General features: G+C 39.3%; 1 protein-coding gene and 1 pseudogene across 1 annotated transcript in view; one reads left to right on the plus strand and one right to left on the minus strand.

Annotated features, from left to right (window-relative positions):
• Positions 1 to 3,430: 3,430 nt before the first annotated feature.
• CERK (ceramide kinase) overlaps positions 3,431 to 24,538 on the minus strand; it is a 52,646-nt gene continuing 31,538 nt past the window's right edge. Inside the window, exons 6-13 of the mRNA XM_060777813.2 lie at positions 24,077 to 24,222; positions 19,869 to 19,943; positions 18,090 to 18,242; positions 17,057 to 17,162; positions 15,546 to 15,616; positions 14,760 to 14,968; positions 9,954 to 10,162; positions 3,431 to 8,524 (exon numbers count right to left, since the gene is read on the minus strand). Of these exons, the coding sequence (XP_060633796.2) occupies positions 8,443 to 8,524; positions 9,954 to 10,162; positions 14,760 to 14,968; positions 15,546 to 15,616; positions 17,057 to 17,162; positions 18,090 to 18,242; positions 19,869 to 19,943; positions 24,077 to 24,222 (1,051 nt within the window). The 3' untranslated portion in view covers positions 3,431 to 8,442. The remainder of the gene's footprint in view (positions 8,525 to 9,953; positions 10,163 to 14,759; positions 14,969 to 15,545; positions 15,617 to 17,056; positions 17,163 to 18,089; positions 18,243 to 19,868; positions 19,944 to 24,076; positions 24,223 to 24,538) is intronic.
• LOC137097221 (U2 spliceosomal RNA) lies at positions 23,321 to 23,501 on the plus strand (annotated as a pseudogene).

Here is a 24,538-nt window from a genome sequence, read left to right on the forward strand (position 1 = left end):
AGTTGAAGGCCAAAACATCTGAGGACCCACAGGTTGAGAACCACAGATCTAGATTGTAGAATCAATGCAGTTTGATATCACTTTAACTGGAATAGTTCAATGTGATGGATTCATGGTATTAGTGATTTTCCAAAATCTTTAACCTTTCTGCCAATAAATGCTGGTGCCTCACCAAATTACAAATTTCAAGAGCTGATCAGGGCAAAAGCAGTATACTAAGTAGCTGTTGTAGAATATTTTCCCACCTTCTGGTTAACCTACGTCAGAATCCAGTGGACACTTACCTAAGAGCAAGGTCCAGTATGAGCCTTCTTTCAGAAGACATTTTCTTTCCTAAATATTTAATGAGGCAAAGTTGTTTTTTTCAGAGATTGTCAATCAATTACATATTTTCCTCTTAGAAATTAAATACTTTGTCTCTAGATGGGCTGGATACAGGAATGAATGAATGAGGTTATTTTTAGAGTGCCTTTATAACAATACATTCATGCTGCTCTGCCATCAAGTTTTCAGTTTTTCAAAATTATAGTGAAAGCTGATTTTAAAATATCTACGTTTCTAAATGAATTTTCATTCAAAAATACACATTTTAAAACTGAACTCAGCATATATTTTTAATGCAAAATTATTGATTGGTTGCTTTAATATGCCACCTTTTTCCTGGTATAAAACACCTTTATAATTACAAAATTTAGCAATAAATTAAGTTGTGGTTTCAGCTTTAATCCAGGAGTTGAAGATCAGGCCAGTAAGTATTATAGCGTGTAAAGATGGAATTGCTCAAACATCACAATGAGGAAATCTAGTTGCAATTGTGGTTACCTTGCTTGAGAAAAAGATTTCTCAAGCACTCATGTGTATTATGTCTATATTTCCACCCAAATGTTGTTTTCCATTCATACTGAAAAGACGATGGCCAAGAAACAATTTGGAGATCTATGTGTGCAAAGCCCTTCAAGGTGGATCCTCTAAACTCAATTTTAGTCACAATTAGGACAAAACCATCAAAATAATGAGGTTTACATAAGTGTTGGTATATTGTACAGCAGTTAAATGAGTGGGTCTAGTCTAGATAGGACTAGTAATTTGATGGACTGTTGTTCTCAACAAAATGTGATACTGGTTTCTGTGAATTACAAGACTGCTTGCCTATTTGAAGAATGAGTTTCCAGATAGTGAAGCAAAAACGCTGCAGGAAGGAAACCTAGTTAAAGACCTCCATGGTCAGAGACCAGGGAACCTTGTGTTACAGCACTAAGTGCCAAAAATGGGACTGCAGGTAACTTAAGGATTTCACATTTTGAATGCATCGCTTCGCCAGATCACCAGCTGTGATTTGTATTGATCTTTTTAAAGGGCTGGAGCCCAATGGACCATTGAATTGGCAGCATTGCGGGAGGCAGGTTACTCTTTATGGATTGGGTCAGGTGTTAGGAACCTGCGGCCTTTTGACTGGATCCACATTTTACAGAACAATTCCTTCCATTTCTGTTAATACATTTTTGCTCAACTTTTATGTTGTTTTATTTTTAAAATAAATGTATTCCAAATACCAAAGAATAAAATAAGTTTCAGATTGATCAGCACAATTAAAAACTTTAATATGCCACAAGGGCTAAATTGGCAGCTACTACGCTCATGACTTAGTTCTAACTTTCCCCGTCTACACAAGGGTTTATGGGGATTGAATACGTGGGTCTATTGGTCAGCTTTTGACAACAGTACACTGTGTTTTGATTTGAAGTGGAATTAGTGAATAGTAGTTCTGTCTGCTTAACAGCCCATCATGTCTAAAGAAAACCAAGAGAAAGCTGAAGGAAGAAAACAGATTGTTCTAATGAGGATTTGGAATTGAAATATTATCTTGTTTCTGCTAAAAAATGAGATGATTTGCTTGCTTTGTGATACTGCAAGATCATTTGCCTTGATGGGAAGGGCCATGGCCTTGTGGATCATGTGATTTTCATATTTATACTAGGTTGATTTTAATGCCTTGTCTGAATGTTTAAATTTTGTTTATGAGTTATGTTTAAATGGTTGTAATGATTTTAAGTTTTAGTTATATGTAGTAATTAGTTATTATGATTTTTTTAACTTTCTGTTGGCATTGAATTTTTGCCATTAGTATGCTGTAGACTGCCTTGAGTTGTTCCCCCCCCCCCCCCCCCCGGGTGAGAAAGGCGGCATATAAATACAGTAAATAAATAAATAAATAAATAAATAAATAAATAAATGGCTTGCTATGCACTATCCAGTTCACACTGACAGCTGGTTTCATGTCATTGTGACACATCACAATTTTGCACACCAGTCCAAATCCAATTCTCACCAGTATCACATGATTCACAGAGGAAGGGGCTCCTTTACCCAAATTAAGCTGGGATGACCATTGTAGGAAAGGGACAAAGTAGATGCATAGCAGGTAATAGGGAGAGAAGGGTTCAGTGTTAACTTTGGCAATAATTTTGGTGTAGGTGTATGGTAAGGCTCTGGAACAGAGGTGGTTGATTTTGAGGAACAGGGTACTTAAGGCAAACCTTGGAATTTGCTCCAATTTAGAAGCAGCTTTGGTGAGAGCTCATAAGGTTTACTTTCCAGTATGTGATTTGTCGGGGAGCAACTCAAATATTTCTCTGTTGATTCATCCAAGGGAAGTCTCCAACGGTTGTCTCAAAGTAAACAACTGATTCCATTTGGACCTGCATTAAGTTGCTTCCCCTTTTTGTTCCTTTCAGATCCTTCAAAATTTTCTCTTGTAATGTAGTTACAAAACATGTTTTAAAATTGAAGATTTTTTTAAAAAAACCCTCTCGTTCCTGTTTGTTTTGGACAGAAGCGGGAGGCAGTGGTTGAAATTTCAAGTGGCTCTCTATCATGGCTATGCGGGAAGCTTTAAATCCCAAGATATATGTACCCAACACTATCAATGCATCTAGGCAAGTGGTTTCCATCCTTTTCCTTTTACCAGGAACCACTTGACCAGGGATCACTCTCCTATATTAGTACCAAAAGCATTACAAATCAGTTTTTGATCAACTTTAGATTTGATTTGGTTATTTGGGGTACTGATTCATCAGATAGACCACATCAGCTCTAGTTTCTGATACAGAACATATGCCATCCAGTAGTTGCCATCTGCGCACCCACAGAAAACCATATTTACTAATCTAGAGATAATGTGGTAATAGTAATCTTTTGTGGGTAGTCAGCCTCTCCCCTCCCAACATCCCAGTTGCCTCGGCACTATAAGAGGGTTTTGCAAGACCAGTCACTCTTGTTGCCACGTGGTTTCAAGGCAACAATGTAGTAATGTTGAGGCCATGGACCACATTTTTGCTCTTGCGGACCACAAGATGAGAACCACTGATCTAGACCAATGTTATAAGCCAGGAGAGCATTCTGACCAAGAAAAACTTACGAGACAAATGCATTGCATCTGCAACATAATTTAAATGTTTATTTTTCAGAAGAATTCAGCACATAAGAATAAAACATTGCTTTTCAACCTTGAAGCCAGCAAGATTGATAAAAGAAAATAACCCCTTACAACAAGCGATCATAGAGCCCCCCACTGACAGTGTTCATGTTCAGGAGGTTCATTCTAGTTTCTCATTAAGCCTTTAGCATTCAGATGCAGTCTATCCTTTACACATTTCCTTGATAGCAAACCCCACTGAGTTCAAGGGGACAAACTCCCAAATAATCATGCAGCAGATTCCACAGCCTATAGTAAACAAAAAAAGGGAACGGACCAGTATAGTCTGTTCAATAAAAAGCAAATCTGATAAATACAAGTTTGAGAAAAGAGCATTCATTCTCAGGTGGCAAATTTTAGCCTTGCTTGCAGGAATGTGCTAAAGACAGAATGCTATTTAAAAGCTTACCTCCTGCTGGTTTTGATGAAATGTTTGGAAAGAGTTGAGGCTGCCTGATGTGTTTTTCTGGCTGCTTTATTTTATTTTACTGACCTTCTGCTTCACTTCCAGATAACTGGCCATGTGAAATGTGCTTAATTTTATATAGGCTGACATATGTGCAAGTCGGACTGATTTGTTCCTATTTCAGGGCACAATTACTTTTTGGGCTACAATTCACAGCTGTGCAGGGATTCTCAAAGTTGTTATCTAAAAAGTAACTTTTTAAAACTCAATTCCTGGGAAATCTCAAAACCTGTCAAACAAGCTCTACTTGATTTATTTCTTAATTAAAGGTCTTCTCCTGGGATATTTCACACCTTGTTAAATAAGCTCTTATTAATCAATACATTAATTTAATTAAACAAGGTCTATTCCTGGGATTGGCAACGACTTTTAAAACAAGCCCTTTCTGATTACCAGTTGATTTAAGTATGGCCAGTAGTATTTCTTAACATTTTTTGGGGTGGGGGGGAATGAGATATAGTGGATTTTTGCAATAGTAGAATTGCAAAAAACCCACTGGATAGTATAATGTGGTTTAACATTTAGAAACATATCTGAGAAGCTTGAAGAAATCACAATTTTATATCATAAAATAATTTAATTTAAAATTTTAACTGCAAATGTGGGGGCGGGGAAATACCTTCCAAATTCTCAACACACACATTCTGCAGTAAAACACATGTTATTCAGGGATTGTAGTTCATTTCATGGTCTCCTTATTCACAAGATTTCCTTATTCATCTTAAGCAATGGTTCCCAACCTTTTTTTGACCAGGGACCACTTTGACCTGGGACCACTCTCCAACTTTAGTACCAAAAGGGTTACAAAACAGTCTTTGGTCAACTTTAGATTTGGTTTGGTTATCTGGCATGCTGATTCAGAAAATTGCATTGGATAGTCCACATCAGCTCTAGTTTCAGATACAGAACATATGCCATCCAGTAGTCGCCCCACAGAAAACTGTATCTAATAATCTAGGGCTGATGTGGTAGTAGTAATATTTCATGGGTAGTCAGCCTCTCCTCTTCTGACATTCCCGTTGCCTCGGCACTATAAGAGGGTTTTGAAAGACCAGTTGCTCTTGTTGCCACGTGATTTCGAGGCAACGGTGTAATAATGGTGAGGCCATAGACATATTTTCATTCTTGTGGACCACTGGTGGTCCATGGACCACAGGTTGGGAACCACCAATCTTAAGGGAAGTGCCAGATAAGACCATGGAAACATCCCAAGGGGGTTTTGCCCCCAAATGTCTTCTAGGCTCAATGTGATTTGGGGGCTTTCTATGTACCTGAGGAGCATTTTTTAGCTTTTCTGGGGGGGGGGGATTGACTTGTCCTGGGGGAGCATAAAAACATTTGTGGAGGGGGTACAAGAAATTGTTTCAGTGTGAATACCGTTCTATACTAAATGGGATCTAGTTAATCACTGACTTGAAGTTATCTGCTTAGCACACAACAAACTTATCAAGCATTTGAATGTGTTTGGATGCAACAGAACTTTAAGGAAATATAAGAAAACTTAGGTCTGCTGCAGCATGTTTTTATGTATTTATCTGGAAGACAGGTCCAACTGAGTTCAATAGGTCTTGTTTTCTAGGAAATGTGTTTAAGGTTACAGCATGCTTGGAAAGGATGAAAGAGAACATTCTCAGGAAAAGCAGAAACTCAACATAGAAATAACGAATAAATATTACTAAATTAATTTCTAAGCCATACAAATTAAAGTCAAGACTAACAAAGCAGCATTTCCTCCAAACTCTATATGTGGGAATTAGTCCATTTCCGTTATAAATACAAGTCTTTAAAAGGAGCTGTAATTGCAAAAGGAAAAGATTCTGATCCACTGCTAATTTCATCCCACATTGTCATCTATCAAAATAAATATCCTCTTATTTATTTCTACACAGTTTCAGTAGTTACTAAACAGGCTGCGCTGGATAGCCAAGCCATGTCACTGGGTGATTGAATCTTGTTGTTCATTCGTTCAGTCATTTCCAACTCTTCATGACCTCATGGATTGAATTGACACATTCACAAACATACACTTTTTTCTGAACAGACATCACCTCCTACAAACAAATCTAGATGCAGATGCCATTGTCAATTTGAATGATCAGAAAATTTGAGAACCTACATTTTTCTTGGATAGTAGCTTTACAGGCCACGGGTGACAGATCGTATGTTTGAAAACTGGTATTTTGCTGCTGTCATTTCTACCATTCTATCAACATAAATTTGACAACATTCAGTGCATTTAAATAAAACTGCTGGTGCCTTGTTAATTTAACACATATATCCATATATCCTCCCTGACCTTCTCAGATACTATGTAATCTGAGCAGATCTGGGAAAGTTCCTTTTTGGACTACAATTCCCAGAATCCCCCAGCCAGCATGGCTATTTCCAAATAGCTGGCTGGGGAATTTGAAAAGTGTATTGTCAAAGGCTTTCATGGCCAGAATCACTGGGTTGTTGTAGGTTTTTTGGGCTGTATGGCCATGTTCTAGAAGTATTCTCTAGACCTCTGAGGATGCCTGCCATAGATGTAGGCAAAACGTCAGGAGAGAATACTTCTAGAACATAGCCATACAGCCCGAAAAACCTACAACAACCCAATCTGAGAAGTTGTATACAACAAAGTAATTTCAACAGGCTTTATCTGAGTTGCTCCAGCATTTATTAGGGATTGCTTTGGCCAAACGCACATGATGCTACATGTCGCTTTTGTATTGATACGTGCTCCAGAATATGCAGCTGTATTCCAGGAATGCTTGTTTTGATTGCATTGTTAAGTTGCAGAATGAAGTCAAGCTCAATTAACGAGTTATTTTTTTGGGGGAAGACTAAATGAATTATGCCATGACTCCAAATCGGGAGGAAGACAGGTTCAGAATCCTAAGTGCCCTTAACAAATTAGAGAGCTGGGCCAAAACTAACAAAATGAATTTCAACAAGGAACAATGTAGGATACTACACCTAGGTAGAAAAATGAAATGCACAGATGTAGGATGGGTGACGCCTGGCTCAACAATGCTCTATGTGAAAAATATCTTGGAGTCTTCATGGACAAGTTCAACATGAAGCACCAATGTGATGCAGCAACTAAAAAGGCCAATGGGATTTAGGGCTGCATCAAAATATGAATAATGTCTAGATCAAGGGAAGGAATGGTGCTTGTCTATTCTGCTTTGGTCAGACCTCACCTGGAATAATAGTGTGTCCACTTCTGGGCACCATAATTCAAGAGGGATATTGACAAGCTGAAACGTGCCCAGGGCAACTAAAATTATCAAAAGTCTAGAAACCATGCCCTATAAGGAACGGTTAAAAGAGCTGGGAATGTGTAGCCTGCAGAAGAGAAGGTTGAGAGGCTACATCCATGTCCAAATATTTTAAAGGCTTCATAAGGAAGAGGGAGTAGGCTTGTTTTCTGTTGCTCTGGAAACTATGACTTAGAGCAAAAAGTTCAAATGACAGGAAACAAAGATTCCACCTGAACATTAGGAAGAATCTCCTGACTGTAAAAGCTGTTCAACAGTGGAACTCTCTGTCTTGGAGTCTGGTGGAAACTCCTTCCTTGGAGGTTTTTAAACAGGCTGGATGGTCATCTGTCGGGGGTGCTTTGATTCCGTCTTTCCTGCATTGTAGACAGTTGGACTGGATGACTCATATGGTCTCTTCCAACTTTATGATTCTATGAGGACTTTATTATTGTAGAGTCTTCAAACCACAAGAGGATGCCAAGCAATCTTAATGAAATAGCACTTCTGAATATCAAGGTGTGAGATTAAAAGTTCAGTTTGCTTGATTATATCAAATATTCAAAACCACATTCCGTGGAAATCATTTACAATAGTCTATTAATTTTATTATAGTGATATTTTAACAAATTGCCACTAACCCAGTAGGTACTGGCAAGGAATGCATTTTATGACAATGAGTGCATGAAGTTGACTGAAGGCAAAGCTGGTGCAAGAGAGAAAGCCTTCCCCATCTCTCCTTTGCCAATTCACCTGATTTCCATACTGGCTGCAAAGCCATTCTCATCCTCTAATTCCAACTTGTTTGGTAGAAGGATTTTTAAATAAAAAAACGTATGAAAAGTCTGGTGTCACAGCTGTACAAGAAGAGGCTTCCTCTTCTCCAGGGCCAGCATGGAAATACAGAAAACTAGTCTCTTACTAAACAAAAAAAAGGGAAAAGGCATTATGCTCTAAGGAGTTACAAGTCTAGCTGAGTTTCCTAGAACTGCATGCTGAGTTGTCACTGCAAGACAGCTATAAAATTAGCTTGAAGGAAAGAAATGCGATCCAATTGCCATTCTTTGTAGCACACATTAAATTTCTGTAAAAAATAATGGTCTGATTTGCATAAAATCTAAACTCTTGCAAGACATTCACACAAAAGTAATATTACCATGATTCCATTTGAAAACATTTATTAATGTGCCCGAAATACTTATTTGTTGAGCCAGCTGTAATCTGTTGTTCTGTTTTCAGGGAGAGTTGACTTCAGTGAATTACTTCGCTTGCTTGTGAGCTGCTTCATGTTTGGATTTTTCGATTCCTCTTGCAAAGAGTTTTATTAATTGACAGTGAACCCTGCAAGATAAAGGAATGCTCCATGTGTTTAACAAGAAAGAGCCACATTAATTGTCAACTGCCTGCCACCAATGGGAGTGACCCCTCTAACAACAGCAGTCACCCTAGGAAAACCTGGTCAGGATCAGGACAGCATATGGAGCTCATTAAGGTTGCATGAATTGCATGCAGAAGGCCCCATCCTCACTATCTGGCATCTCCCCACCACAACTGGAAAGAGTGGAGAGACAATTCAGGTTCGCCAGAGATTACTGAATTAGAGTTGTTATCTGTCTTCACCAGCATTATCAATAGAGAGGGATGAAGGGAGACAGCCAATAGAAGGAGGCTACTGTAGAGTCAATGGCCACTCAGTGTTAATACTACTGGACTAATGATTTGACTAAATGTAGGGCAAACTTCTGCACACCATACATAATGACAATCCTGAGGGGGGGGGGGGGGAACTATTTTTTACAGCTGTTACCATTTGGAAAGACAGATGATATGAACGTTCTCTCTTGTGAAATGCATTGCAAAGGGATTTAAAATATCCTACTTTAGACATTTTCTGACTCTATACAAGGAAGCAAAGAAGAAAGGAACCAGGAAGGAAGCAAGGAGGGAGGAAGGAAATTGATGGTCTGATTACAAGACCAGTGTTCGAAATTAGTAAATTATTTATTATATAATCTACTAATTCTTTAATTCTATCTGATACTAACTTACCCAAACATTCATAATAATAATTATTTTAGTGCTTGAATGTATTTTAAATATGCTTTTGCAAGGTTGTTTTTAAGCTGACACATTGGGCTCAGTCTGGTATGAAAAACAAAAAGGTTGAAAGATTTTGGGTGTAACCACTACCATGGTGTTGTGCTTTGAGTGCTGGACTAAGACTCTGGAGACCAGGGCTTGAATCCCTACTCAGCCATGAAAAACCAATTGGGTGACGTTGGGTTAGCCGTACTTTCTCAGCCCCAGAAGAAGCCGAAGACAATCCCCTCTGAACAAAACTTGCAAAAAAACAAACAAACCAAAAACCCACATCTGTGAGAGTAACATTAGCGTTGCCATAAGTTAGAAATACACCCAATAGCAACAAAATATTGACTGCTGGCAAAAATGTTCAGCTGCACCTGGTCTTTGCTTTATTGAAGGCTTCTTTAGATCTGCTGCCACTAACCTTTTACAGTTATAGGTTCATGCCCAATTAATTTCCACATCTATTATGACTTCAGTGCTATAAAACTGGTTTTCTTGTACATTATTTATTAAAAATTTGGTAGATATATCAGAAATTGATTTTAAAAATGTATTTATTAATGCATGTGTGCACTCAAGTCTTTAGCTCCTGTGAATGTCCTTTTGCCAGTTTTGAACCCGTCAATGAGAGCTGTTATCAAACATATTATATCAATTCATCTCTCAAAAGAGTAATACTCACTTGAATTCAATTGCTGAGCTATCTAGAGTCTCTCCATCACAGTTCCAGGTGCTGTTAGGAAGGATGCAGCAACAAGCAGGATGGTCTCTGCAGAACTGGCCAAAGTGTTTTTTCTGCATATCATTGACATCGTTGTCCCCATCTTCAAAATGCTTTGATGTGAACTGGAAGTTTTTGATCCGATAAACTTCCACAAAGGAAAAATCAAACTGCAGACGAATGAGAGAAGGAAATTCTTAAAAGGTAAAAGTAAATGTTTCCCCGTGACATTAAGTCTAGTCATGTCTGACTCCGGTGGTGCTCATCTCCATTTCTAAGCCGAAGAGCCAGCGTTGGCCATAGATACCTCCAAAGTCATGTGGCCAGCATGACTGAATGGAGTACCATTACCTTCCTGCACATTGTGATCTATTCACATTTGCATGTTACTCACATTTGCATGTTTTCGAACTACTAGGTTGGCAGAAGCTGGGGCTAACAATAGGAGCTCACCCCATCTGCAGATTTGAACTGCTGACCTTCTGATAAGCAAATTCTGCAGCTTAGCGGATTAATCTGCTGTGCCACCATGACCCCTATTGTGTAATGTTTACACTTTTCTATCTGAAGAGATCAGGCAAGACACAGTATTATCTGTAACAGTTCTTGTTACATGCACATATTTCACATTCCAAGTTACAATCCTGCATAAAATGACATGCACTTAGACACTGGCTTTGAAGCCCAAGTCTGTACTGGATTTTGACAATTACCTTTAAAATACAAGCAACTTCATAGTCTTTTACGTTTCTGTAACAACCCCCCACCCCCCAAAAAACCAAAACAAAAACAAAACAAAAAACCCAAGAACGAATGCCAATAGAGTAGTGGTTCTCAACTTGTAGGTCCCCAGGTGTTTTAGCCTACAACTCCCAGAAATCCCAGCAAGTTTACCAGCTGTTAGGATTTCTGGGAGTTGAAGGCCAAAACATCTGGGGACCCACCAGTTGAGAACCACTGCAATAGAGGTTGTTAACTAGTTATGTATACACTTTGACCTGTGCCTTCCTCAAGGATTCAAAAAGGAGATCAATATTATCCCCATTTTAGATGGCAAGCTGCCTAACAGTACCCAGTGAGATTCATGTCAGGCTAAATCAGCTACTAAGTGATGTCATTATGGTATCTGCTTATATTCCCCAAGTCATTTAGAATGGTCATGATTTCCTAGTTTGTGTCAGTTTGCAGCCTAAATATCTTAAAGATGCCACCTGATCTTGAAAGCTAAGAAAAGTTAGGTGTGTTTAGGACTTAGGGCCCTTCCACACAGCCATATAACCCAGAATATCAAGGCAGAAAATCCCAGAATATCTGCTTAGAACTGGGATATATGGCAGTGTGGACTCAAATAATCCAGTTAAAAGCAGATATTGTGGGATTTTCTGCCTTGATATTCTGGGTTATATGGCTGTGTGGAAAGGCCTTAATCATTCTTAGGTAAAGGTTTTCCCGTGACATTAAGTCTGATTCTGGGGGTTGGGGCTCATCTCCATTTCTAAGCCGAAGAGCCAGCGTTGTCCGTAGACACCTCCAAGGTCATGTGGCCAGCATGACTTCATGGAGCGCTGTTACCTTCCTGCCGGAGCAGTACCTATTGATCTACTCATATTTGCATGTTTTCAAACTTCTAGGTTGGCAGAAGCTGGGGCTAAGAGCGGGAGATCACGCTGCTTCTCGGATTTGAACCTGCGACCTTTCGGTCTGCAAGTTCAGCAGTTCAGCGCTTTAAACCACTGTTAATCATTCTTGATTAACAACATTTCAGGATTTTTCACAAACTTCTACAGACGAAAAACAAAGTTAAAAGAAGGGAACTATAGTAAAAAACCAAATATATCACAAAATTAAGAATTAAATCTAGCAAGCACATGGTGAAACAAGTTTTTAAAAGGTGCTGGGAATGATCAAGATTTGTATTCAACTATGCTGCAGTGCAGAGGGAATTTCATAAGCAGAATGCCACAAGAGAAAAGCTCTCCCTTGTTTGCTGACACATGTATTTTCTAGGCAACTGAAGAGTCAGAAAGCAAAGAAGGGGGATGGAGACAACTGGCTTGGGGATCCAATAGATATTGGACTTCTTTTTAATTAATGTTAGAAAAGTGGGATGCAAAATGTATGCTGAGGGGTGATAGTCCTTTTCAGAGTTGTTTGACAAGGAAAGTGCAGCTCCCTTCTCGTACCAATGTAGTGGAGCGAGAAGAGAACTGTAAGGGTTAGGAGCCTGAGGGCCCTTCCACACAGCCCTATATCCTAGAATATCAAGGCAGGAAATCCCACATTATCTGAGTGTGGACTCAGATAACCCAGTTCAAAGTATATATTATGGGATTTTCTACCTTGATATTCTGGGATAAAGGGCTGGGTGGAAGGACTCTGAGACCTGTATGCAATGACCAAGCAGGGAGATGAGAAACAACAACAACAAAGAGATCGCTAGACAGATGGCAGTAAAGCTGGTCAGAAAGGACAGGTGTTTAGTAATCAGAGCTTGGAAAAGTTTTAGAATGCAGGCCTCACAATGTATTAGTACAAATGGCCAGTAGCCATGTTGGCCGAGGAGGGGGTGATCTGGAGATGCCATCCATTTTTTTAAAAAAAAGTTTCCAAGCTCTGCTAGTACCTTTGCCATGAACCGCTCCAAGTGAGGACTCAAGCCAAAGTCAGGAGCTTTTACTGGCCAGATGGAACTCAACCCTTCAGTTCTAGGATTCCTGCTGGGTAGCTAATATTGCCCTTTCAATATTCAAAGTGGTGGTACTAGAGCTGTATGCAAGCCACCTGCTTCCACTGGCCAACCACTGTGATTGAAGATAGTCAATGAAGCACTTGGTTCCCATTGCTAGAATTCCAGCTTTGAGACCGCCTGCATTTTACAAGAGCATTCACTTGCTATTTTTCCCTTTCTATGTGACTACTGATGTAGGATAAATGAGCTGCTGGCAACTCAGATGCTAAAGTGAGATGCTGGGCAAGCTGGGAACAACAAGCCAATCACAGCTTAAGGAATGCTGAGCTGGCGGGATGTAGTTGGACAAATATAGAAGCATAAAAAGTGGAGAGGTCCAGTTAAAAAAAGAGATAGGGCCAGGTAGAAGTGCAAAGTGTTTCAAAATGATGGACCCAATTTGAAATCGCTATATCTCTGCAACCCTGAACCACCCATGAATGAAACTATTCCCCTTGAAAGGGTAGAGCATAGGGTTTCAAATGATTCTCTCAGTGCACAAACAGCCCCTGTCTCAGTCATTTGCAAGATGGCAACCGTGATGGAATTGTATAACTCCCAGTTCCTTTTGTTACACTGACTCACCAACAGCTTGAGAGTAGCTATTTTTCTGTTAGCTTATGAGGGTAGAGTTTAAGGAAACCCTTCTGGTTTGGTTCAGTAAGTTTGCCCACCCCTTTGCCTGGGGAAAGGGAGTCATTTTAGATTAGAGTTGTTACCACCAGGGAATCTTGGAAGTAAGACGTGTCTATACTTGGTCACAGCAAGATCCAGGTTTGGCCAGGCCATTTCAAACCAATACTGATCACCACTATTCTGGGAACTCATTCAACTGTACTGATCTACCGCTGGTCAGTGGCAGCCTGTGGAGTTTCCAGCGCCTTCAGCAAGGTGCCAGGCCTCAATAGGAGAGACCTGCTCTCTCAGACTCCAGCCTGATTACCTTGGACATTGGGTGTTCCAGAGGTCCCTTTACTAGAAAAAGTGAGATGAAAACTTTCATATGTCCCTTGTTTCCAGAATCATCCACTAGCAATGACTTCAAGAACAACCAGTTAGCTTTAAACTTTAAGTATGGACTTTGTTGTGGGGAAACCATGATAGTGCCTTAGTGGAAATAGGTCCAAGACCAATTAAGAAATCATTGCAATTTCTTTAAAGCAATAGCGGGGATATTGGTTCTGTGGGATTCCTTGCTCAAACAGGAAGGCAAACCAGCATCCCCCGAGCTGATAGATAGTTAAGACCCGTTAGCACTAAAGACATTTTAAGTAGCTTGGGTGCGACAGCATAGCAACCCTGCAACATGAGGCCTAATGAGATATTCTCCATTTGGGGGGTTATTTTTAAAAGTTGTTTCTGGCTCAAAACTTGATAACTTGTTAACCTGTTTATAACTATTTCTGTAAATATAACATGCTGCCATTATGAAATATACTGCTTTGAAATTGGGTCCATCATTTTGAAACACCCTGTGAATACCAGTGCAAGCAGGAATGGGTTAAATGATCAGGATGGAGAGGACCAATTAGGAAGAAGAGAATGGTGGAAGGTTTTGGGAGCTGAGAGGGTGGGCAGAGATCTGTGAAATGGAGGTATTACTGTGTGTGGAACCAGCATAAAGCTAGATGTTTGTCATACAACGAACCTTTACTGTTTTATTTCCTGTCAGTCTGCCAGAAGATATAAAATTTAATAAGGAAGACCATACTGAACCCACTGGTCAACACATCCACTTTGTCCTTTACAGAGGTCACAGAGGGGCCTGAGAACCAAAACTAGGAAGGCATTTTAGGAGGAAAAGAGCAAGGTGTTCAAAGCTTCAGTGCTAAAAGCTGTAAGGGCTGGAAGTGCAGAATGAACACGAATGGGTGATTTGTCACAGTGCTATTATTAGAAAAGCATCCCATTAAAATGGAAATGTTAAAGTTTCCAAAAAGCTGTTACCAGAACATCTTGTCCATTTTACAAGAACATTAATCTACATTGGGTTGTACCATCCCACATACCCTTGAAAATATCACCAAGACAATACACACCTGGTCATCCTGGTTAGTATGCCTTACGAGGTACCTTAGAAAATTTAACCGAGAGCATTTCCGGACTAGAATGAGGTCTGCAGAGCCATCTGCCAAGTGAGCAGCTGGTGAAAGGCCTTTCGGGCTCCGTGGACAAGCACAACTGATGTTTGCGGCATTGATGGCTAGAAACTTTCCTCTAATAACCTTCCATTCTCCTTCTTCTTTCCCTTAAAACATAAGGAGATACACTTAAGAAGGTGGGGGACAAAAAGATGCTTCCTACAGTTTTCAACAGATGTTAAAACATTTCTGGTTTGATGAGATATGTACAGGAACTGGGTATATCACGTATAGTCATTACTGAGATACTAAAATTGAAAATATTTCACATTTGCAAACACTGACTCTCCTCAGTGTTGCTGTGTGATTTCAGTTTTCTTATTGAAAACAAAGCATTGATAGAAAGGAGCTGTTTTGTCACTTCAGTACATAGAGAAAACAATTTTATGGTGGAATTATCACACATTTCCTGTCTAGACAAGGAAGTGCTGAAAGATGGTTTGCTTCACAATCCCATACTTGTCCATTCAGTTTAAAGAAGAATCCACCAGTTTAAAGAAGAACCCACTGCAATGTTTTGTAGATTGGAAAAGCAGAACAAAGAAAACTGGTGAGACATTAAAACCAAACATCTTTAACATGTTCTATCATTCCCATTCATTGACAACTTCAAAGGGTGAAGGAAAATTTTGAAGGAGGTCTTTTTGTTACCTAGGGCTGGATTTGCATAAACTCTAAATTTACCTTTAATCCCCTTTTCATGGTTTCGCTGCTCCTTCTCCAGCCGTTGTTTACTTTGCTTGCAAATACGGCACCTGAAAGACACGAATTAACATGAATTTTCCACACCAGTCAGACTAGAATGCAGAATGGATAATGGAGTTAATGCAATGGTATATTAACATTTCATTCCTTTGGCTGCTACTGTTTGCAATATTGCAAACTGCTGCAAACAAGATAAATAAACAGGAAACCTCATGTCTCAATGAATTTTGTTTTAGAATCGACTGAGTTTGAGGACTGCATTTTTTGAATACTTAAGATTTTCCATTGGGGGGTCAACTAGAAAATTAACAACCTTTCTCTTTGTACTAGTTGCATTCAAGAATCTCAACTGCACACTGTGCTTAATCCTGCCAGTGTTATAAAGGGAGCATACCTTTATTTACAAAGGGCTTTGCAGATTTTGAGGAGACTCTCATGGCTGCCTAGGGCAAAATAAGAGTAGAATGGAGGTAGAGCTAAGTAGGGCAAGTCTGCAACCTTAAATGAATCTCCTCTACATTGTGTGGGATCCAAAAGGGGAATAGCATGCTCCATAATGGGAATCCATTAAACATGCCTGGGTAGAAGTCTAGACATAGAATTATACCATTGACCACAGGGGTTTAAATGTAATCAAATACCTAGAGATCGTGTTGCCTCTGTCACTTTAGGCCATAACAGGATCCTGTTGAAGATGCATTCCCAATCCCCTCAACTGAGAAGTGAAATTTGGAAGCCTCAGAAGAGGTCTTGCAGATTAATCCATTTTCTCATATTCTCCAGAAGAGGGGATCCTTACCATAAATAATAGTATACATATCTAAATAGCTGGATGAAATATTAAGATGGCTTGGGAACCACACACATTTATATATTCAAGAAACTCCAAGAGAATGTTGCTTGCTGGTTTTGTCTTATAAGGAGAGAGGCTAGCAGTGGTTCTCAACCTGTGGGTCCCCAGGTGTTTTGGCCTACAACTCCCAGAAATCCCAACCAGTTTACCAGCTGTTAGGATTTCTGGGAGTTGAAGGCCAAAACATCTGGGAAGCCACATGTTGAGAACCACTGGGCTAAAATATATTGCATGTCCCTGTCTCCAATACAGAGAAAGGATCCCTCAAAGTACACTGGCAAGAGGCTCCTATAAACAAAAATATAATCCAATAATCTAAACCATAAGAATGTTATTTATATATATGCTTTGGTCATAGAACATTCAATGTACAAACAATGCTTATTGAAGTTCATAGTATCCTTAACAAGGAATCAAAATACAAGTTCATAACCAAAAATTTTCTTACATGGGAAAGACAGATGATTCCTAAAGCAGAATCCAAAGGAATATGATCAATGTATTACAAACATACTCATAGAAATCATCTTTCTTAAATCAAGGTTTGTGAGTCCAATATCATGCAAAGTTCATGTTCAGAGGCATGAGGCAGCCATCCCTGCTTGTGAAAAAATATACCAAGTGTTACTTAGCCTACCCTGTTCTGCAGTATTTCTTATCTCTTGGAGACCCCACAGCGTGTGTTGCTGGTAGAAGGGAAACTGTTCCTTCATAGTAATGATGAGATAGAAAGGTCTTGAAACCTTTAAAAGAGAGAAAAATATTCAAAAATTAATTAGGTCTTGTAATTATTATTATTATTATTATTATTATTATTATTATTATTTCTAGACCACCCTCTCCCCACAGGTGGGTGGGCCGGGAGGGAGGGGGTTCTCCCCAAGTCTTCTCCCTGCGCTTTCCTCCCCTTCCTCTTCTCTTTCGGAGGCAGAAAGTGAAGGAAAGGAGGGAAATGTTTGGATCCCAAAAGGGTTGGCCTCGGTCAGGATGAGATGGTGGACAGGAGAGAAAATGTGTATATATTAGACCTCATATTGCCTACTCCTGATATTGAATCCTAGAATTCTAGAGCTGGAAGAGACCCCCAAGGGCTATCCACTCCAACCCCCTGCCAAGCAAGAAGGTACAATCAAAGCACTCCCGATAGACAGCCTCTGCGGAAAAGCCTCCAGAGAAGGAGACTCATCACACTCCGAGGCAGCCTATGACATTTTCCAGTAGCGATTACTCTCAGGAAGTTCTTCCTAATCTTTCAATTGAATGTCTTTTCTTTCAATTTGAAACCATTGCTCCTTTGTGCCCTGGCTCTAGGGCAGCAGACAATCTGATTTTCCCCACCCTCCTCAATGGGACACCCTTTTAAATCTTGAAACATGATTCTCGTGTTCCCTCTCTATCTTCTTTTCTCTCAGCTAAATATCCAGGAGGAAAGGAGGAAGGAAAAGGAGAAGGAAGAAAGGAAGAGGGGGAAGGGAGGGAGGGAGGAAGGAAGGAAGAGAAGGATGGAAGGAAGGGTGGGAGAGAGAATGGAGGGAGGGAGGAAAGAGAGAAGGAAGAGAAGACAAAAGGAATGAAGGAAGGAGAAAGAGAGGGAAGGAGGGAGGAAAGAGGGAAGGAAGGAAATATGGTTTGTATAGCAGAAGGCTGAAATAAACTTTCAAAAACTTTACCTGAGTAGTCATATCTGGCAGGGCCCATCCAGCGCTTTTCTTCGCTGTCTTTTAAAACGTCTCCATAAAAACCATAACCCAATAATGATACACAGTATTTCAGAAATGCATTATTGCGATGTACTGAAGAGACATCCAAAGGTTGTGTGTCTCCTGTTGACAAGAGACATGTGTGATGATGGGACCGCTTACATATTTTAAGCTGTAAATGCAGCAATCATTTGTGAAATGAAACTCTTCATAGCATGCATCTGTATCTGTAAAAATGCAAGAACAGTTTCTACACTAACTGAAAATAGGTTTCTACAGTATAGTTTTCAAGCAGATGCTGGAAACAGCAGATTAAGTACTAAACTAGCAAAGCTGATGTTTATCCGTACCGTGCCATGAATGTCAAAATGCGGAGTCCTATGCTCTGGTTATGCTTAGAGTGAAGCTATGGCACTGTTAAGATGCCAACTGTTTGTATTCTACATGAACCTGGACTAGGGAGGGGAAAGCAAAAAGCCACTGAGAAAATGCAAACTTAATAAAGAAAAATAAGAGGCATCCCTGGAATCTGTGCCAGAGGCCAGCAATCAATGATGATGGTTACAGGCCATTCTCATGTAGAAGGGGTCAATATATTTGCTATAGGGCAGCATTTCTCAACCTGGGGTTCAGGACCCCCAGGATGGGGGGGGGGGTCACGAGGGGGTGTCAGAGAGGTCGCCAAAGACCTCTCTTAATGTTTTCTGTTGGTCATGGGGGTTCTATGTGGGAAGTTTGGCCCAATTCCATCACTGGTGTGGTTCACAACGCTGTTTGATTGGAGGTGAACTATAAATCCAAGCAACTTCAACTCCCAAATATCAAGGTCTATTTTCCCCAAAGTCCACCAGTGTTCACATAGAAGTGGTGCTTATAGAATTTTTAATTTTATATTTTTATGGATAACCTGAGCCTGAGGCCCAGGACATTTTTAACAGTAAATGACCTATTTATTAAGCTTGTTTATATGGTTTATGTAATGGGGTATTTGTTTTATCTGTTTTATTTGAGGTCATGTTGTTGTGCTTTTGTGTCATGTAATTTTTATTCTTTTAACCACTGGGTTGGTTTGAGTTTTCTGGGCTGTATGGCCATATTCCAGAAGCATTCTCTCCTGACGTTTCACCCACATCTATGGCAGGCTTCCTTAGAGGTTGTGAGGTCTGTCAAAAACTAGGTAAGTGAGGCTTATATATCTATGGAATATCCAGGGTGGGAGAAAGAACTCTTGTCTGCTAGAGGCAGATGTGAATGTGACAACTGGCTGCCTTGATTAGCATTGAATGGCCTTGCAGCTTCAAAGACTGGCTGCTTCCTGCCTGGGGGAATCCTTTGTTGGGAGATGTTGGACAATTTCAACAGAAAGGAGGAAACCATGAAAATGAACAAAATCTGGCTACCAGTATTAGAAAACTCAAAAATCAAATAAAGAGGAAAACTAAAAAAACAGGGGAATTCCAGACAGGAAAAAATCAGGGCCAGCTAATATCTCCCAATAAAGGATTCCCCTGGGCATTGTTCGCTGCTTTGAATGCCATCCATGGGAGAAAAACAGGATATAAATAAATAAATAAATATAGATTCTGTCTTAGATAGAAGTACCATAAGTTTAGGTCAGCATGTCTCCTCCTTCACCCCAAACCCTCCTTCTGACAGTTCAGACTCTTCCAAATAAGGTTATTTAACAGCTATTGGAGCTCACAGGCTTCCAGCTCTGTCCTGCACTAACATCACATTCTGACAACTTACCAATGATGATATGTAATGTGGATGTTACTGGATCATTGATGCCAACTGTTGCATAGCATATGCAGTCTGTCGAACCTGGCAAAATGAGTAAATTTGTTACTTCTCCCACCTTAACAATATTGTGAAAATATATAAAAGGGAACAATGTAAAGCCTATTTCAAAGAGCTCAAATGCACTTCCTGAGCTACAACTTCTTACAACATTTCTAAGTATGTTATAAATTTTTAATCCCAGTATTTCAATAGGAAAAAGACACAGAAACAGTATGAAATGCTATGGCTATACAGTGAGTGCAGTTACCCTTAGAATTGTTTTAAGTGCTCAGATAGAAAATAAGTATTTTTTTTTACCTTTTCAGGCAAAAATTAATCCCATGGGCAGGCACACAATTGTTTATGCAGTCTAATAATCTAATCATCTAACAGTTTGTCTAGGCTTCTCTGCAGGGCTGGTACACTTCCCTTCAGCCTCTAACTTATTAACTGGCAATTCACAAGCTGACCTTGCATTTTGTATGATTTGAAAAACACCAAATTTAGCTGCCTGGTGTTGGAATCCTACACTGCAAAAACATAAAAAGGTAAACCAAGAAATAAAGAGATACCAATTTCTGAAATAGAAGTGGCAAGAAGACATGTATATTGTAATGAATATTTAGACTTATTGAATGTTGACATTCCTAGGAAATAGTTTGCTATCTTCAATCAATGTTATGAATGCCTGAAAACAGATGTATAGTCCTCCTCACGCCTTGAACATATATCAGAAAAGAGTGATTGTTATTAACATCATTGGTTGGCACTTCCTGAGAGCTTTCAGTGTTTCTGATAATTTATGACTCTGACTTAGGACTTTTGGCAACGGTATGTGTATGTGAACATTTCATATATAAATATTAGCATTGTCAAATTTGTGCCATTCAAAAACAAGGTGTTATGAACTAACAAATTTATTTTGACATTATGCTTTCTTTAAATGATCTTTCTTTCTTTCGTTCTTTCCTTTCCATCAGACAAGGACCCAAGGTGGCTTTCTCTTCTGATGCAAAATAATAATAATAATAATAATAATAATAATAATAATACTTTATTTATATTCTGCCCTTCTCACCCCAAAGGGGACGCAAAGCGGATCACAACACACATATACGGCAAACATTCAATGCTGCTTTGTATAGACAATACACAGACAGACAGCAAAAAGCATTGTCCCCAACTGGCAGAAATATATGTACAGTACTTGGTTAATGTTGAAAATTGCTGATGAAATAATTGTGAATCATAACATCACATAGAACTGTAATGCCTTGGGTTTAGATAGTGATAATTATTTTAATAGCATCCATGCACAAAACAGTATGTTGGATGGTGACATGGGCATTCCTTCATTGCTGCTTTTGTATGTGGTGTAGTAGACTCAGTCTAAGAAAGGTTAAGCCACAAATTACATATTTTAAGTTGGCAAGTTGTTACAAGACTTTGTCTTTGCTGCAGACCAAGATAGCTTTCTGTCAGGGTCTTCAAAGTAATATGCTGAAAATTGCTCAGGGCATGATAATAAGCTTGACAGAGCCAAACATAGATGGTTACTTTCAATCCAGCAAGAGACACACACTTTCCCTTCTCTTTCTCTAACCATTTTATGCAGCATGACAGGCAGAAGTAGTGGTGTTTGCTTTCCTCTAGTCCATTTGATAACAAAGGCAGAAGGGTCAGTGCAATGTTTCTAGAGAGGTGTAGAGAGAGATTGATCCATTGTTACAGAGACTGCAGTGAAAATCCTTTTGTCAAGCTGCTGCTATTTGCCAAGAGTGGAACAAAAGAATTAGACTTAGTGTGTGTTTAAGCAAAATTTTGATTTGCTTGGCAGACTGGAGAGATGAGTGCAGCTAAATGAGGAGTGTAGATTGAACCATTTGGGCCACTCTTTACACAGCACACCACTGAATCCTCTGCAAGTTAATTAACGGCAAAGTAGAGTCAAGCTGATGCTTTGAGCCCTGGTGGGACATGTTACTGGTACAGCATTACACCCCATCAAAAAGGCCATTAGTCTCTAATAAAAGCAATAATTCATGGCAGGGAACTGAACAATGTTTTCAGCATTTTGGAAAAGTTGTTTTTTGGATCGCAAAATGCATTTCCTTCCCTATATTGGGGAATAATATAAAGGGCCGGGCTTTAGCACAGCAGGTTAACTACCAGCTGAAATAAATCTTGCTAACCAGAAGGTTGACAGTTCGAAGCCCGGGTAAGAGTGAGCTCCTGATCTTAGCCCAGCTCTCTGCCAACCTAGCAGATTGAAAACAAATGTGAGCAGATAAATAGGTACAGTGTTAAAGTGGGTAGGTATTAAGGTACATTGTTTTGATCAGAAAAAGGAGGAAATTATGAATAAAATAAAGCTCTTTGGCAGGGAGATGGAGTCACAGCATCCCCCCCCCCTCCCGTGGCGGGAACCAAGCACAGCCTCCAAGATGCTGAAAGATGGGAAAGCCTATATATACCTCTACCTGTTGTCTGTCTTGTCACTGTATAATTAGGATTGAATGTTTGTCGTATATGTGTCCTGTGATCCGCCCTCAGTCCCTTCGGGGTGAGAAGGGAAGAATATAAATACTGTAAATAAAATAAATAAATATACTATCTACATTTGACAGTCTCCAGATTCCCAGTGTGTTTTATGAACAAATGACACATGAATCCAACTGCTAGTAACACCCCTGTCATTGGGGAACAAATGTATTCTAAGTTTTGGATTCTTTAAAGGAGCTGAAGATAAAATGTTTAGCAGGTTGGAGAGCCCTGCAAAGCTTGCAGTAAAACTTGGGAGACTCACCCCCTTATTTCCATCATTCCAATGCAGGACACATGAACCCAAGATGTACATGATTGCAACTACATAGGTGTGTCTGTACAACGGCATAGGTGTGTGTCTGTGGGCAACCAAATGTAGATATATGTATGAAAATAAATGTATGTGCATCAGATTGTAGAATTTGGGTGTTGAGCTATTTATATATTGATACATCCCCCACACCCTCTTTATTGTGGGAAAAAGAAAGGCTTCTTCCTGGAGAAATCATCTTCTGGTTCTCTGTAAAAAATACTTTGCTTCTATTATAACTCCTTATAGCCCCTTACTCATCAGGTAAGAAAAGTATTTCTTTTGTTAAACCTCTTGGGGGGGGGGGGGGGGAGTTACAGCGCTACCATTCGCTTATGTTTTGAAACTTGTTAATTAGTGGATGTAATCTTCTGTAAATTATTGGCTTGTGTTTGTTTTTCTTGCTCCCGACTGCTTTTAGACTGTTCTTCCATAGCATTGTGTGCTTTAATGTGTTTGTTTTCATTGGTCTTATCATAATTTAAATTGATTCAGTAAGACGTGTGAAGGACCTATTGAAATCCCAACCAGGGTTAAGTATCAGTACAATCCAGTATATGTCTGGATCGCTTCTCGGCCTTTTGGCTAAGATCAAGTGTATTAAGTATGTTTTCCAGTAAGCAGTTTTTACAAAAGGATCGCAACCTAAGTAAATTTAGGTTTAGACGGGCCCCTTTGAAGGATTTTTCTTCCTGTTTAGACGGGCCCCTTTGAAGGATTTTTCTTTCTGTTGAAAGGGAAATTGCCTAAATGTGTCAAAGGTTCATACTAGAGGAGTGAGGAAGTAGCAAAACAGTGTAAAATGTCACGTCAACATCCCAAGTTCTTTCTTTAGAGAAGTCCAACTGATGTTTAATTTCTTAAAACTGCATTTACTATATGCAAAAGTTTACATTCCCTAACTATAAACAGGTTCTTTTAAAAAGATATCACTGAAAGGGGCAAGGCATGTAGACAGAATGGATAGTTCTGGGAAATGTGTTTCATGGATGCTAACAAGGCATGAAAAATATGACATTCAGTTTTCATGAAAGGACAAAACAGAGAGCTTTTGGACAACAACCCGCATCAACCCTAGCCAACAGTGTTAATCAGAATATACAAAATGCAGCCCAAAATGTCTGGAAAGCTACTATTTTCACATATGCATTTCTAATGATACCAGTATTAGGATTCTATGTTTGTTGTTTTAATATTGGTTATGGTTCCTGTATAAATATGGTTGGTACTTTTTTCAAGAGGTCCATTTTGGCTCAAAGTTGATTAAGGAGTAACAATAACAACAATGGACAAATGACATTCATTGTGTTGCAATTCTTACCAGCAGGAATTATGCCAATCCTGATATTGCATTGGGCTAATGATGCTTTGGGATTATTTTGATCGATGGCAAAATCCTTCTGCGTTCTTCCAATCAGGCCATGCATCACTTCACTGAACATCCCATCCCCACCAACACAAACAACACTGCCAGAAAAACACATAAATTAAAACTCACGTTGACAGTAAATAAATGAATGTGTCAAAAGCTCCAATGTGTAAAAGACATTATTAATTTGATTAAGTCTTTGCTTTACATTGCTCTATCAACTTCCTCAGATTGGTTTAATGCAGATAATGTATCTTGGAAATATAATTCAAAATATAATTTCAAAAAATTAAATGGGGGAGAACGGCGCTTCTTGTTGCAATTTTAAATTATTATGTCTAGCTTCAATGGTTCTTATGCGAGGAGCATCACAAACATCAGGTGAAACAAACTGAGGAAGACAAGGCAAATACC

This window comes from Anolis sagrei, chromosome 5 (assembly GCF_037176765.1).
Source record: "Anolis sagrei isolate rAnoSag1 chromosome 5, rAnoSag1.mat, whole genome shotgun sequence".
Classification (NCBI taxonomy): domain Eukaryota; kingdom Metazoa; phylum Chordata; class Lepidosauria; order Squamata; family Dactyloidae; genus Anolis; species Anolis sagrei.